General features: G+C 42.2%; 2 protein-coding genes across 4 annotated transcripts in view; one reads left to right on the forward strand and one right to left on the reverse strand.

Annotated features, from left to right (window-relative positions):
* The window catches only part of sgce (sarcoglycan, epsilon), a 30,580-nt gene extending 19,721 nt beyond the window's left edge, over positions 1-10,859 (forward strand). Inside the window, exons 5-11 of the mRNA XM_079522695.1 lie at positions 620-818; positions 1,617-1,779; positions 2,582-2,796; positions 3,577-3,603; positions 4,473-4,661; positions 6,283-6,326; positions 9,253-10,859. Of these exons, the coding sequence (XP_079378821.1) occupies positions 620-818; positions 1,617-1,779; positions 2,582-2,796; positions 3,577-3,603; positions 4,473-4,661; positions 6,283-6,326; positions 9,253-9,269 (854 nt within the window). The 3' untranslated portion in view covers positions 9,270-10,859. The remainder of the gene's footprint in view (positions 1-619; positions 819-1,616; positions 1,780-2,581; positions 2,797-3,576; positions 3,604-4,472; positions 4,662-6,282; positions 6,327-9,252) is intronic.
* Positions 10,136-14,757, reverse strand: part of casd1 (CAS1 domain containing 1) — a 28,665-nt gene continuing 24,043 nt past the window's right edge. Inside the window, exons 18-19 of one of the 3 annotated variants that reach the window (XR_013791728.1) lie at positions 11,843-14,167; positions 10,136-11,688 (exon numbers count right to left, since the gene is read on the reverse strand). Coding sequence is in view for 1 of the 3 variants with exons in the window: in XM_079522694.1 (XP_079378820.1) it covers positions 13,889-14,167 (279 nt within the window). In the remaining 2 variants the exon portion in view is untranslated. Of the gene's footprint in view, positions 14,168-14,757 lie in introns of all 3 variants that reach the window. The other 2 variants (XR_013791729.1, XM_079522694.1) reach the window with 2 other exon arrangements.

A 14,757-nucleotide genomic window follows, 5' to 3' on the forward strand; every position in this document is an offset into this window, starting at 1 on the left:
GGCATGTCTTTTCAAACGTGGGTCAATTTGGGGGTCAATTTGGGGGTCCTTGACATGACAAAGTTTGGGAACCACTGTTCTAGGTGCTGGAGAGGCTGTGCTATAGAGTCGTGATTACAAAAATAGCAGATCTCACAATAGATTTTAGTCGACTAAATCAAATGTATAGTTTAGACTAAAAACTAAAACTAGACTAAAATGTGACTAAAAACGAAATGAAACCTATTCAAAAGACTATGACTAAAACTAAAATAAAAATGTACTGTACTGGTCCCTAAATGGGTTAACCTCTGCCTCTTCTGTACTTCCTTCCCACCTCATCTGACTGTCTTTCTCGTTACCATCCTCGCCCCTCTGATATCACCCCCCCCCCCCCCCCCCCCCGTCGGTTATTAGTTGTTTCAGTCTTCCAGAAAACCCTAATCTCAGATATTTTATAACCGCAATCATTAACACCTCAATCTGCAATTTCTTCAACTGGTTAGCATGTAAGGCTACCAAAACATCATCATTTGACATTATTGTACTATGTGTGTATTACACACGGCTCATTTCACGCTGTTTCACAGATATTTATTGAGCTTTAATCCATGCGTATACCTGTACCTCCTCCTCGCAGAGTTCCCGCTGCCCTACCAAGCAGAGTTCTACATCAGGAACATGAACGTGGAGGAGATGCTGGCCAGCGAGGTGCTGGGAGACTTCCTGGGCGCCGTGAAGAACGTGTGGCAGCCGGAGCGTCTCAACGCCATCAACATCACGTCGGCGCTGGACCGCGGCGGACGAGTCCCCTTGCCCATCAACGACCTCAAAGAAGGGTGAGGATTGTTTGATGTTTGTTGCCAGATGTGCCACATTAAAGCGGTGCCACATTAAATTTGTCAACCAACCAATCGCAATTCTTAAAATGGGCCTGAAGCAAGCAGCACTGCAGCTAAGGAGTTTTCTATCTAACTATAAATGCACCAAGTCTCTCTGTCTGTCTGTCTGTCTGTCTGTCTGTGTGTGTGTGTGTGTGTGTGTGTGTGTGTGTGTGTGTGTGTGTGTGTGTGTGTGTGTGTGTGTGTGTGTGTGTGTGTGTGTGTGTGTGTCTGTGTGTGTGTGTACTGTTGTAATCCACGTAACTCGAGAACCCACCATTCGCCCCACCGACTTCAAATTTGACACACGCGTTCAGTGCCCGCTGTCAAGTCAGTCGGACCCACGGTTGTCCAGAAGCTCCCCAAAAAGGCCTCTGCCCACTGCCCTGGGTCCATATATGGCGCTGGCCTGTTCTGACATCATTCTGACGTCTGCATAGACTCCATATTTGGGCATGCCTGACAAATAACTCCATATATGGGCATAAAATGGACACAGACATAATATCTGGGTGGGGCATGCATTTCCAACTTGCGCCGTTCCAAGTAGGCCAGTGCCCAGCGGGCACTGGCCGCTGTAGAGGCTCCAACAGTAATTCTAGTAGTTCCTCTAGTAATTCTAATGTATGGTGTTTTGTATACTTTATATAATGATATTAAATACGTTTCTTGTATTTTGAATTGGGTTCCACTCTTGGGTTCCACTCCTATGTGTGGTGTCTCTTTAATGTCATACCCTGGTCTTCCTGTCTCCAGGGTGTATGTGATGGTGGGTGCTGACGTTCCCTTCTCATCGTGCCTGCGCGAGGTGGAGAGTCCCCACAACCAGCTCCGCTGCAGCCAGGAGATGGAGCCCGTCATCAGCTGTGACAAGAAGTTCAAAGCGCAGTTCCAAATCGACTGGTGCAAGATCTCCCTGGTGAGGATTCGGTGTCACAAATTGTCTAGATAGGGTGGTGCAGTCGGTAGCCTCACAGCTAGAAGGTCCTGGGTTCGATTCCCGCTGGGGATGCTGTGGACGTGTTCCCCCCATTGTCCCTGTAAGCACCCGCTTACAGGGACAATTCACCACTGGAAGAAACCGCAGTCACTCAATGGTAATAGTATTTGTAGTAGATAACAGGAGCACAAATTGAAATTTGCATTCTATGGCCAGAAAAATAATGTAGTCTGTGTGTTTGACTAGGGTTTGGACGGATTGCTAGCTGGATTACTACAATGACCATAATGCTTTGGTGCACTCACCCCGCCTGGTGAAAAGGGGGAGGGCTGTCTTACTGAGACAACATTCCTTGTGTCAAATTATATATATTATTTTTGCCTTTTGGTAGCCATATTAGTGACGCATCCATCAGTTGGAGGCCATCGATATTGTCCTTTTCTTTTTGCTGAGGTTTGCGTGATCTGCGCAAAAGGACAGTTAACCCATTTTGGGCGGGAACCCCTTTTGGTGTTTTAAACATTATGTTATAATTTAGCTATTGAAAAATAGCAGATCTACAAGCTCATAGCGCGCCACCAAGTGGTGCGCTACGAGCTTGTAGGTCTGCTATTTTTGAAAAATCGTGAAAATATTTATTTCAGAAAACTGGAGGATTTAGAAGGATTTTTTAAAATGTTGAGGTCAGGCCAAAATGGGTCAAATGATAAGGGACAATATCGGTGGCACCCAACTGTATTTGGATACTGATCAATAGGGGTTTATGCTTTCATTTCTTCAGGTCGATATCACCAGGGTAGTGACGATACACAACAACAGGCCGGACCCGGGCACTGGGGTCCTGCCGGACTTTGGGGAGTACAACCCTCCGTCCGAATCTCTGAAAGGCAGGGACTACTTCGCCGACTTCCTCGTGACTCTGGCGGTCCCCTCGGCAGTGGCTCTGGTCCTCTTCGTCATCCTGGGATACTCCATGTGCTGCCGTCGAGAAGGGGTGTAAGTTCTGGCTCCGTCTGTTTTTTTTATTTGTGCGTGCACGTATACAAAGCACTTCAAACAAAGCAGTACAAACAATGGAGGAAACCTAGAATATAACACAGGGAACATGACATTACTTTTTTTCTCATTGGATAAGTGGAGGCATTTAGCTAATTATAGTCAGAGTAATCTAGTAAGAGAGTGGTGACATGCTTTGATCTCGCCGCAAAGCGGGTGCCTATGGGCGATAGTTCCAAACATTGCTCCTATGGCTGGAACTATTCCATTGAGATAGAATGAGCACTTCCGCATTCCATTGTTACAATGAGTGTCATTACTCTCTTATTAGATTACTCTGATTATAGTATAATAAGTATTGGAAATTAATAAGTAGAGGACATTTAACGTGTGCTAACTAGCGCAGGGCTACTGTTGACGACGCCACAAGCTCGTAAAAGCGTAAAATCATGCGTGTTTAATTATATTTTGAATTGGAATTGCAGCTTGTCATTACCATCCACAATATTATGATTCATACACTATCCATATACTTTATTGTTTTTTGCATTTTCATGCACCTCTTGATGTTTCTAAAACATAGCTTTGACATTGCTGGTCATTCACTCACTGCCCAAGGCCACCATTATTCTCCTTCATCTACAGGCTGGGAGAGATGTGCCCCACCTCTCCCATCCCTCCACTTCCACCACCCTCCAACACTCCATTCACTTCTGTGTGTGGATGTCTCTCAGACTATTAATATTAGAATTTAATTCATCCATTTTGTTTTGTTCCTAGGGAAAAAAGAAACATGCAAACACCAGAGTAAGTGTTTTACCTCTCCTGTGTTTTGCCTTTCTCTTCTTCTCTGGTTTATTCTTGTTTTAACTCCTTTAGTTTCAGGTTTTTGCTTTTTTAGCCCCTTCTCTTTGATTTGCAGTTTTTTCCATCTTTGTTGTCATTGGCGACATTCTCATATTCATTCATATACACTCACGTGTGCTGCCATTCATCCATCCAATGAGCTGCTCAAAAAGGTTGATGGATAAGATTAGGTATTAGTTATTTTTACACTGGTGAATTGCTGATATACACTACATACAATACATACTGTAGTGTACACTGTAAAGCAGATATGCAAAGAAATCAGTGTGACACAAGTATAGGCTTGTTTGTTGGTGTATAACTAATATATTTGTTGTTTACGGATGAGTTATACCGTGTGTGTATGTGCAGCGTAACTCCACAGCAGTTAGTCTAAGGCCTCACTCAGACATTTACTGCATTGCTGTATGCTTGTTGGATGAATGTTGTGTAGTGTGATGGCCGCCCCAATGCATTTCCAATGGGAGTCACATGGTTTGACACAAGATTTGTGTTGTATGAGGGGGAGGGGCGCAGTCGAAACACAGCCGAAAGCCATACAACAGCTTGTAGTCCAAAATGTGGACTACAAACCATGTGACTTCCATTGGAAATGCATTGGTGCGGCCATGACACTACACAACATTCATCCAACAAGCATACAGCAATGCAGTAAAGGTCTGAGTGAGGCCTTATGTTGAAATGCTCCATGGAGGTGTTTCAATAAATACCAAAAAAATACTTCAAAAGGAGCCAACAGAGAACTGCAATGAAAATCTCTGACACACGCACGTTATCTCCAACTTACTTGGCTCTCTATCCCTCGACAGCATTCAGCTGGTTCACCACAGCTCCATCCAGAAGTCCACCAAGGAGCTGAGGAACATGTCCAAGAACCGCGAGATCTCCTGGCCCCTCTCCACCCTGCCCATCTTCAACCCCGTCAGCGGCGAGGTGGTGCCGCCCCTCCACCCCGACAACTACGAGACCACCAGCATGCCTCTCATGCAGGCACAGACGTGAGTTGATGGTCTAAACCCAAACGGTGGTGCGTGCGCGAGCGAGCGCCTTCTAGGGGGTGCGTGACATGAAAAGGATAATGGTGGTGCCTTGGTTTTATTTTAAATATATTAACATATTATGCCAATATATGGCAAGTATATGCATAATATAGCCTATTCTGCATATGCCATATTCAGGTTCATATACAGTATGTGGCTAGATAGTAAATATATGTCTCTATATAGCTTATGCAATTTTCATTTCCATGTGGGGGGTACGTCAGCTAGGTCGGAAGGTAACAGGGTTGGAAACCGCTGCTCTAAACCCAGTGGTTTCTTTTCATATCAAGGCCCATTATTTATTCGGTCATTTGAGCCATTATCGTTGGATACGACTCTGTCCAAATTCCATGCTGTAGTGAAGTCAATTATTTGACATTCTCTAATTGTGTAGACGTCTTGTAAATGAACTAATGCAGTATATGTTTAACAATAATGTAACTCTTGAGAGTGAGGTCCCAAGAAATAAAGATCTACAAGGGTCCATTCAAGTCCCTCAAGGACCACTGGTTGAAAACCATTGTTATAGCCATGTGTGTCGCGCACGCACGCACGCACGCACGAAATAAAGATCTACAAGGGTCCATTCAAGTCCCTCAAGGACCACTGGTTGAAAACCATTGTTATAGCCATGTGTGTCGCGCACGCACGAAATAAAGATCTACAAGGGTCCATTCAAGTCCCTCAAGGACCACTGGTTGAAAACCATTGTTATAGCCATGTGTGTCGTGTCGCACGCACGCACGCACGCACGCACACACGCACGCACGCACGCACGCACACGCACACTCCATCCTCATTAGGCGGCTCACAAATGCATGGCTAATGGCCGTCATTACAGGGAACTGTAACAATAACATATGCCTTAACATTATGTTCCTGCTTACAGTCCCAGCTATGCCATGTTTAAAACTAAAGCTGTAGGGAGATACGGCAAAGTATTTACAAATAAGAACTAGGGGCTTAGGGGGATTCGGGCTGTCCCATGATGTTTAGTAATGGGCTTGAAGCTCAGAAAAATTATTGTTGATTTTGCTAATGCCAAGTGTAATATACTTTCACATGATATCAGACCCATTGTGTGTGTGTGTGTGTGTGTGTGTGTGTGTGTGTGTGTGTGTGTGTGTGTGTGTGTGCGTGTGTGTGTGTGCCTTAAGCCAGAGGTTCTCAACCTGTGGGTCAGGACCCCCAGGGGGGTCCCCTCATGATTTTGAGGGGGGTCCCCAGATGACAGTGGAGTGTCAATTTGAATGCCTAAACAAAAAGAAGAAAAAAGGCCATTGCTGCATCAAAAGTAATCAACAAACTATACTATTAAAACTGGCCAAACATTGGCCAAATTGTCAAATTATAGGCAAGATTTGTTAAAAAAATTGCCGATCTACAAGCTGCGAGGCGTTGTGAGTGAGCTTGTAGATCGGCTATTTTTTTAACAAATGAATGCCCCGAATGCCCCTTGAGCAACTCCTTGTCAGGGTGAGGGGTCCCCAGTTCAAATAGGATTATTTTGTGGGGTCACAGCCTGAAAATGTTGAGAACCTCTGCCCTAAACTACTGCTGCAATATTCTTCTTTTCCAGGAACCTGCAAAACCAGATTACTATACCACAGCAACAGCCATCAGGTTAGTGTTGGCTAAAGCCTACATATAATATTGACACCATTATCTGCTTTACTGTGCGTGAATACATTGTAAGTAGTAATACTATGCAATCGAGTAAGTACTGTATGTACTATGTAGGCATGCTATATTTCAGTTAGCCTCATTGTGTAAATACAAATAGACAATATTTGGACCACAGAATGAAAGCAATGGGGAAAGTGCATTAGGGTGTTTATACTGTATATCCCATATACAAAATCAAACAAAAGAGCACAATGGCAAGTTGAAAGTAAAACAAAACTATGTTGTAGGTCGTAAACTCGTAATTAATTATTAACATGTATTAGTTAATGAGACTGGGCAAAAGCGTATCCGCCTTTTCACTTCAATATGAACTTGGGGGGAGTTAAAGGATTAGTTCAGATTTTTGGACTTAACCCATTTTGGGCGGGAACCCCTTTTGGTGTTAGCATTATGTTATGCTATTTTTGAAAAATCGAAGAACGACTGACATAGAAACATAGCTTTTTCAGAAAACTGTCAGGATGTAGAAGATATTTTTAGAATCGGATCTCAGGTCAAAATGGGTTAAAGCTTTAGGAAATACTTTCCATTAATATAGTGGTTGGAAATGTATGAATTGATTGCCCGAGTCCCGTGATGGGAGTACTGCTCTGGTTTTGGTGAATATTAAGTAGTTCCGGTCATTTTGAGGGGGTCTGGGGCCACGCATTCAAAATAAATTAACCCACAAAACTAAAACTAAATACAATACTAATACTAATAATACTAATACAAAAACATTTGTATTGTTGACCCATTTCTACCAGCTACAGTAGAGAAACTTCCGTTCAACTTTGACCCCTCATGGTCACATGGAACTATTTTTGTGCCCAGTATCACTACGCCAGCAGCAGCAGCACAAAACCATAGTTCCATGTGACAGAGGGGTCAAAGTTGAACAAACGTACAATGGTAGAAATATAGGTGAACAATACAAACTATGCTAGATTTGTGGATTTATTTATTTTTAATGCTGACCCCCACCTTATGACCGGAACTACTTAATATTCACCTAAACCAGACCAGAACTCTAACCACGGGACTCAGGCAATCAATTAATACCTTTGCAAGCACTATATTTCCTACAGCTTTAACAAGTCAAAAACTCTGAACTAACCCTTTAAGAGCATTGCCAGCAATGCCAGCTGCTATACATACATAAAGGTTTGGACTTTGGACTGACTGGAAGTAATTCCAGTGGTGGAAAAAGTACTCACCTTTTTTTACTTAAGTCAAAGTACAAATACTGCCATATTGAAATACTTTAAAAGATCGGAATTAAAAATTTACTTGAGTAAAAGTATAAAAGTAACTGCATCAAAATATACTTCAAGTACCAAAAGTAAAAGTACTTACTGTGCAGAATGTCCCATTTCACAAGTTCAAAATGTATACAAAATAAATATTTCAAAATATCCAATCTACAAGCTCACAATGTGTCGCATCGCGATGCATTGTGAACTTGTAGATCAGCTATTTTCAAATAGCCAAAATATATATAGTGGTGAAGTGGTTAATCTATGTTTTGTAATATAACTAAAGTTTTCAAAATCATGTAGTGGAGTAAAAGTACAAATACCTCAATTGTACTTAAGTACTACTTAAAGTAGTGCTTAGGTACTTTCCACCAGAGTAATTCTTGTAATTAATTAATGTAATTAATGTAGGCAAAGTTCAATGTCTTGTAACAGAATGGATAGTGCTGCGTTATGAGTTTCCCCTCTCTTTCCTCATTCAACTTGTTTAACTAAAAGCACAAATCTGGCTGAAATTCATGCGCCTGCAGTGCACTCTGAACAATCTATTGAGTAAAAGTATAAAAGTATCAGCATCAAAATGTACTTAAAGTAGGCTACTAAAAGTATTCATATTGCAGAATGTCTCATTTCACAAGTTCAAAATGTGTAGAAAATCTATTGAAAATAGCAAAATTTTAAATCTAGTAACTAGTAACTAAAGTTTTCAAATAATTGTAGTGAAGTAAAAGTACAAATTTTGGCTCCGAGATGTAGAGGAGTAGAAGTAAAAATACTGGAAATTGGAAATACTCAAGTAAAGTACAAATACCTCAAAATTGTACTTAAGTAAAAATACTTAGTTACTTTCCACCACTGCAACTAACCATGTTTTGAGTATTCCACTAGGATAAAGCATGAGAGCTCTTCACTTTTCGGGACACTTTTAGTGTTAAAGTGCCCTCTAGTGTCCATGGTGTAGAACTGCATGAGAATGCCAGTATTAATCTTGATCGTTTCTGTCCATTCACTGCAAACAAAAGGAGATAATTATGTCATGTCAACATTTCGAAGATTGGAGGTGGGTATTTTCAGTCTGCTACTAGTTTTCATTTTATTGTGGATTAATACAAAAGAGGTGTACCAATATAATCATATAAGCCCATCATCCATGATTGGACAGCAATCTTTAAAAAAAAAAATATATTTTTTAAAGCAAATATTGATGTAGTAATTTACAAGAGGCTCTCCGCTTTGGCTCATTTTCCTGCACGTCCTGGATTTAACCCATTTAGGATGGGAACGCATCTGTGCTTTAGTGTTCAACCATTATTTTATACTTTAGCTTTATAAAAATAGCAGATCTACGAGCTTGTAGATCTGCCATTTCTGAAAAGTCGTGGGGGGGGGGGGGGAAGAATAACATTTTCAAATGGGGGTTGGTGGCCAATCTCATATCATTTTTAGAGCCCTTGACATGAAATAGTTTGAGCTCCAATGATATAGAAACATAGGTTTTTCAGAAAACTGATTTAGAAGACCTTTGTAGAATCTGTTGTCCTAAATGGATTAAAAAACCTACTGTTCATCCAGAATCTCGGCAACAATGCAAATGTTTTCTTACTCCGATTTTAATCCATTTGTTTTAGGTAAATGGTATTCCTGAGGAAAGAAAGGTGGCCGAGGCACTCAACTTGTGACCAGAATCGCCAGTGTTGGGAGACGATTCGAGTGCCCATTTTGTATCGCTTTGTATCCATCACATTTGTGCCAATCTGCATGATTCCAAAATTGTCCATGTGCACTTGGTATTCCTATTGAGATATTTAAAACAAATGCTCTTGATTATCCAGGTACATCCGTTGGCATATTTTGTAATTTTTAAAGATGAAGATGTAATTAATGTGTTTGTATTTTACTTGGCTGGTCTTGCACTAACCTGGCTAATAAGCCAGACAGTGTGATTTGAGTCTGGCTTATTAGCCAGGCTAGTCTTGCACAATGGTTCTGTTTGAAGGCCAGTAAGAGTTTGACATGGAACTGCTTTAACTGTCTCGTGATCGTTTGGTGTACCCATGTCATATAACAGTAAAGTCAAAAAGTACACGTCTTATTGAATTCAAAGAAACCAATTATGTCCCATCAACTCACCTGAACCATTTTTTTTGAGTGGTGCAACCACTCCCTATGCTATGTGTGTGGCTGGGTGGGTGACAAGCTGGGTGGGTCTGAGCACGAAAACAGCATGGTTGTTTTTCACCACCTGTGCGCAACCTAACGCGCACACAAACACACGCACGTATTAACTGTATGCATTCGGGTGTGCCAGCACAGTAGAGGGACCCCCACACGGTAACTGTCATTTCTCAACCGTTTCGGACGCGGGGCAGCACGCCGGAACCGGCCCGGCCCCCTGGGCGTGTTCCTGTGGGTCTGACTCGGAACCCCCCTCCCCCCGGGACCCCCACATAGAGTTGCACCACTCACTTCACACAGGTGTGATTTTTTTGTCCACAAATACAAGTCAAAACATGATTTTATGAAGGTATGTATTATTAACAATGCAAAACGGAATAAAGGCATTTATAAATAAAATGAATACATTTCACATTATTTTTAAGACATCACAAAATAATAAAATATACATAAACTTCTTTCAAAGAGACTGGGTTATAATAGTTGCGTTCTTTTACATTGCGACCTAAAATAAAAACAATGCCTGAAATAATTACCAAATGTATAGAATTCTGATAATTGACAAGGGGAAAAAACGGTAAACTTTTCACATCAGAAGGAAATGGCATCTTAGAATTGCCAATTTCAGTACAATGAGGTGAAGCTGGATGATTGAAGTTACATTTCAAATTGGCTTTTATTCAACTTAGGGAGCCTCAAGGGGGAGTACTGCCAGCATTAAAATTCTTTTGACAAATTGTTCCACTCTGTAGGAAAACCGATAAAAAGCTGGCTTGTGGACCCATAATATCTACATAAACATGTAGAAAGAAACCTCACCCCAAATTTGTTAACTTCCCTATGGCACAGGAAATAGACAACTCATGTGATTAAAAAAAACCCTTTAACTTACTGTACAGTTTTGTTTGTATGAATATTGTTACATCTGCAGTTTTCTTGACATCTAGCTAAAGCATTGGGTTCACACTATAAATGTGCTGAGACAGTACTTAAACTGCAGCAATGTTAGTCCATTAGTATTTTTGCTATTGTATTTTACAATTATGTAATTCTGTGTCGACTGATTCGACTTTTGCTAACTTGACAGACTTAAGAAATACTGACATCTTTCTGTGAGCTATAGAGCGTCGCAGTCCCGCCCCCTACCATGGACCAGGAAATGAATCCCAATGCATTTTTCCCATAGACATTTCAAAAAGTATTTATTTAAAGACGGTTACGCCGCGGACAAAGCCAACTCGAGTCGTGACAACTCATGACAACACAAACAATATTTTGGACCAAACAAATAATTACAAAGAAGAAAAACAACAAAAAAAGTGTTTTAACGTGCCGTTTTTTTCCTTCCTTCTAATTATTTGTTCGAGAATCATTTCCTGGTCCATGATAGGGGGCGGGACTGCGACGCTCTATAGCTCTCACCTCAAATCAAATGTTTTGTCAAGAAGCCAATTTTTTTTTAAATGGCCCGGTTTACATTTCTCATGAGAAATGAGTCACCCGAGTACTCATGTCCAGTACTCAGTACTCATGTCCAGTACTCAGCGAGTTGACATAATTACCACATTACATTATGATGATGTTTCCAAGTGCATTATGACGAAGGAAATGTAAGCCAGTGAGAAAAGTCCATGATCAAACGTCTTTCAGTCAGGTTGAGAAATTGCACGTCCACTTAATCAATACCATAACATTCATTCACTCATCAACAAAAAACTAAAAGTGGTTTGGCTACCGACTGACGCAATGATAGTCAGTTAGTTAGCTATGATGTCCTACTGTACAATATGTACAAACCAGTGCATTTTCTGCCAGTTCCATGAGGCCAGTCGTAAAGAAGAGGACAAGAACACTGCTAGAATATACAAAATAAAACATTACTAGCTACACTCCTTTCACACACACACACACACACACACACACACACACACACACACACACACACACACACACACACACACACACACACACACACACACACACACACACACACACACACACACACACACACACACACACACACACACACACACACACACACACACACACACACACACACACACACACACACACACACAGTATCCCGAGTAGGATAGCCTGACATCAGAAGGCAAAAACCTGCCTCTGAAAAGCGTCATTGATGTCTACCAGAAAGGTCATGTAAAATGTGATGGGGAATACAGAAATTCCTACCTATATTACCTAATGTCCTTCACAAACAGCAGTTGTTGGCGTACTGTATGAAAAATAGTAAAGAAAAAAGAAAAAAAAATCTGTATAAAATATATAAGCTTAATTTAAATCATTAAATACTGTACATATCACATAATTTCTGAGCTACAATAGGTGGTCAACTGCACCTTTTCGCACAAGGCAAATGTTCTTTTGTTCTAAAAATCAAAAAACAATAGGAAGAAGAAGAAAAAAATCAGTTAAGGGATATTCCAAGAATTTTATCAATTGCACTCCATGTATTTTGATCACCCACACTTGATGGTCCATATTTTTTTAAATGAGATATTTTAACACTATAAAAAAAAATACTGTAAAGAGCAAATCAAGTGGCATTTGTACATTTGGTATGTGGCGTGACGGAACAAATTCAGCAATATGACGACACAATGTGAATTAGGTAAACTGTAGATTGAGCACCCGTGTGCGTAAACTGTGATGGGAGTGTAAAATTGAGGGTCAATGAAATAAAATAGAAAGTCAATAATCTGGATTAGTGGAATACATCTTTTAACTGCTCCCCTAATGCAGACAGAGGGTGTTAAGAGAGCTTCCTCCCAGAGTTGGCCTTTTACCATACCGACGTGGTGTGTGTGACACGACGACAACAACAACAAGTACGGCTTTGAAAGGAACAGAATTATTTGGGCTGGCCAAAAGCAGAAAGCAGTGCTGCAAAGAATTCACACGGCAAGCGTTGAGGTCATCCGACGACTTGAAATGAGGACCTCCGTTTTAGTTTTTCCTTGCGTTTTTTGTTAAAATCCACACTCCCTACCCAGTCTATCAACTGTAATCCTCTAGAGCAGGGATTCCCAAACTGTGACGCGTGCACCCCTTGTGGCGCGCGAACGCCCCTCTAGGGGGTGCTGTGGTGCGTGCACCCCTTGTGGCGCGCGAACGCCCCTCTAGGGGGTGCTGTGGTGCGTGCACCCCTTGTGGCGCGCGAACGCCCCTCTAGGGGGTGCTGTGGTGCGTGCACCCCTTGTGGCGCGCGAACGCCCTCTGGGGGGTGCGTGACATAAACAGGGTAATGGCAGTTTTATGGTGTTATTTTAGCACAAACGGCAAAATCCGGTAAATCACTGTTGTAAGGAGATGCATAGAGCAGCTGCAGGAATATACAGCAGATGCATGTCTCTCTATAGAGGGTATGCGTGTGACATCATCACCAAACCCGGAAGTTATGCAGGAATACCTACCGAGTGGCAAAAAACTACTTTCTGGCCTTGACAGCCCATACATCCAAACAGAAAAGTCCTATCTGATTGCATTAAACAACGTTAAACAATGATAAACTCACTTTGCATGTTGCTTTGCCACTCGATGTACCATTCACTTTAAGCATGCGCATACCCTCTATAATAATCTGTGATTATTTGCCATGATCATTTGCCATGAAAAAAATGATAATTTTCAGCCAAATAGAACGAGACGGAGCGTTTGGGGGTGCTTCAGCTAGGTCATGAGGTAACAGGGGGTGCACGGCCAAAAACGTTTGAGGACCGCTGCTCTAGAGTATGAGACCCCCTACACCCCCACCCCCCTGTTTTTACACTATTCTCCTAAAGGAAACGAAAGGAACAGGCCCCCCACATCTGGAGCGGGCTCCTCTTCTTCAGTGTACGACTTTTCTTTCCTCCTAACCAAGCAATCGATGCTGGGCGCCAACATGGGAGAGGGGCCTGCCATGTTGTCACCAAACATAACCGGGGACAGTCAGTGTCCCGTGGTGGGCCCTCCCCGACGGCCCCTTACCAAAACACAGGCCTGCGCTCCCAGCTTGGACCCTGGTACGTCTTTTTAAACGTCTGGCCGGCAGCTCGCTCTACCCCAGGCGGGGAGCCCCTCCTGCCTTCAGGCATCAGGCGTAGTAGTAGGCTGGTGGTTATCTCTGGTCAGCAGCAGGACGGCCAGGCTGCAGACGCCCATGGCCGCCAGCCGTTTGAGCAAGGCCGCGTTGTCTTTGGGGATGACCACCTGGGCCAGGTCGTTGGTGATGAGCGAGATCTCGTGGGCCACGCACACGAAGATGAACGTGCTGACCAGGATGTTGAGGGAGGGGTGTCCTGGGATGAGCACCAGGATGCCTTTGGTGTCCGCCGCCAGCCAGATGTGGTACTGGCAAATAAACAGCTGGGGGCGGGACAGGGAGAGAGAGAGGGGGGGGGGGATAGTTTTAGTCGACTAACTATCGTGCGATTTGATTTAGTCGACTAAAAATGTATTTTGGCAGGCCTTGATGCCTTGATGCCGTCGTAATGGCTGATTTTACACATAATGAATATAGCAGATCTACAAGCTCACGACGCGTCGCAAGCTTGTAGATCTGCTATTTACAGCATGATGCAACCAAGTGTAAAATGACTTTCAGTGCATCTCTTCTCCACTAGTCCCTAACATTTTAGTCTAGTTTTTATTTGTTGACGAAATTGTCGTAATATTTAGTCTTAGCTTTAGTCAACATAGTTTAGTTTTCGTGGGTGAAAAGAGTTAGTCGACGGACATTTTTCGTCATAGTTTTAGTCGACGAAATCAACACTGGGTGGTGGACAGAGAAGTGACTGAATGAGATCATGAGAGTCCTGCAATAGTGGTTGACAATACTTGCTATGCATCCCATAATTAATTATAAACATACTAATGAGGCATCTGCTTATAACACAGTATAATTACATTTATCAGGTTGAATGAATTATAATGCTTTATAACAATAATCATAACAC

Source organism: Electrona antarctica (assembly GCF_951216825.1).
Source record: "Electrona antarctica genome assembly, chromosome: 15".
In the NCBI taxonomy this organism is placed as follows: Eukaryota; Metazoa; Chordata; class Actinopteri; order Myctophiformes; family Myctophidae; genus Electrona; species Electrona antarctica.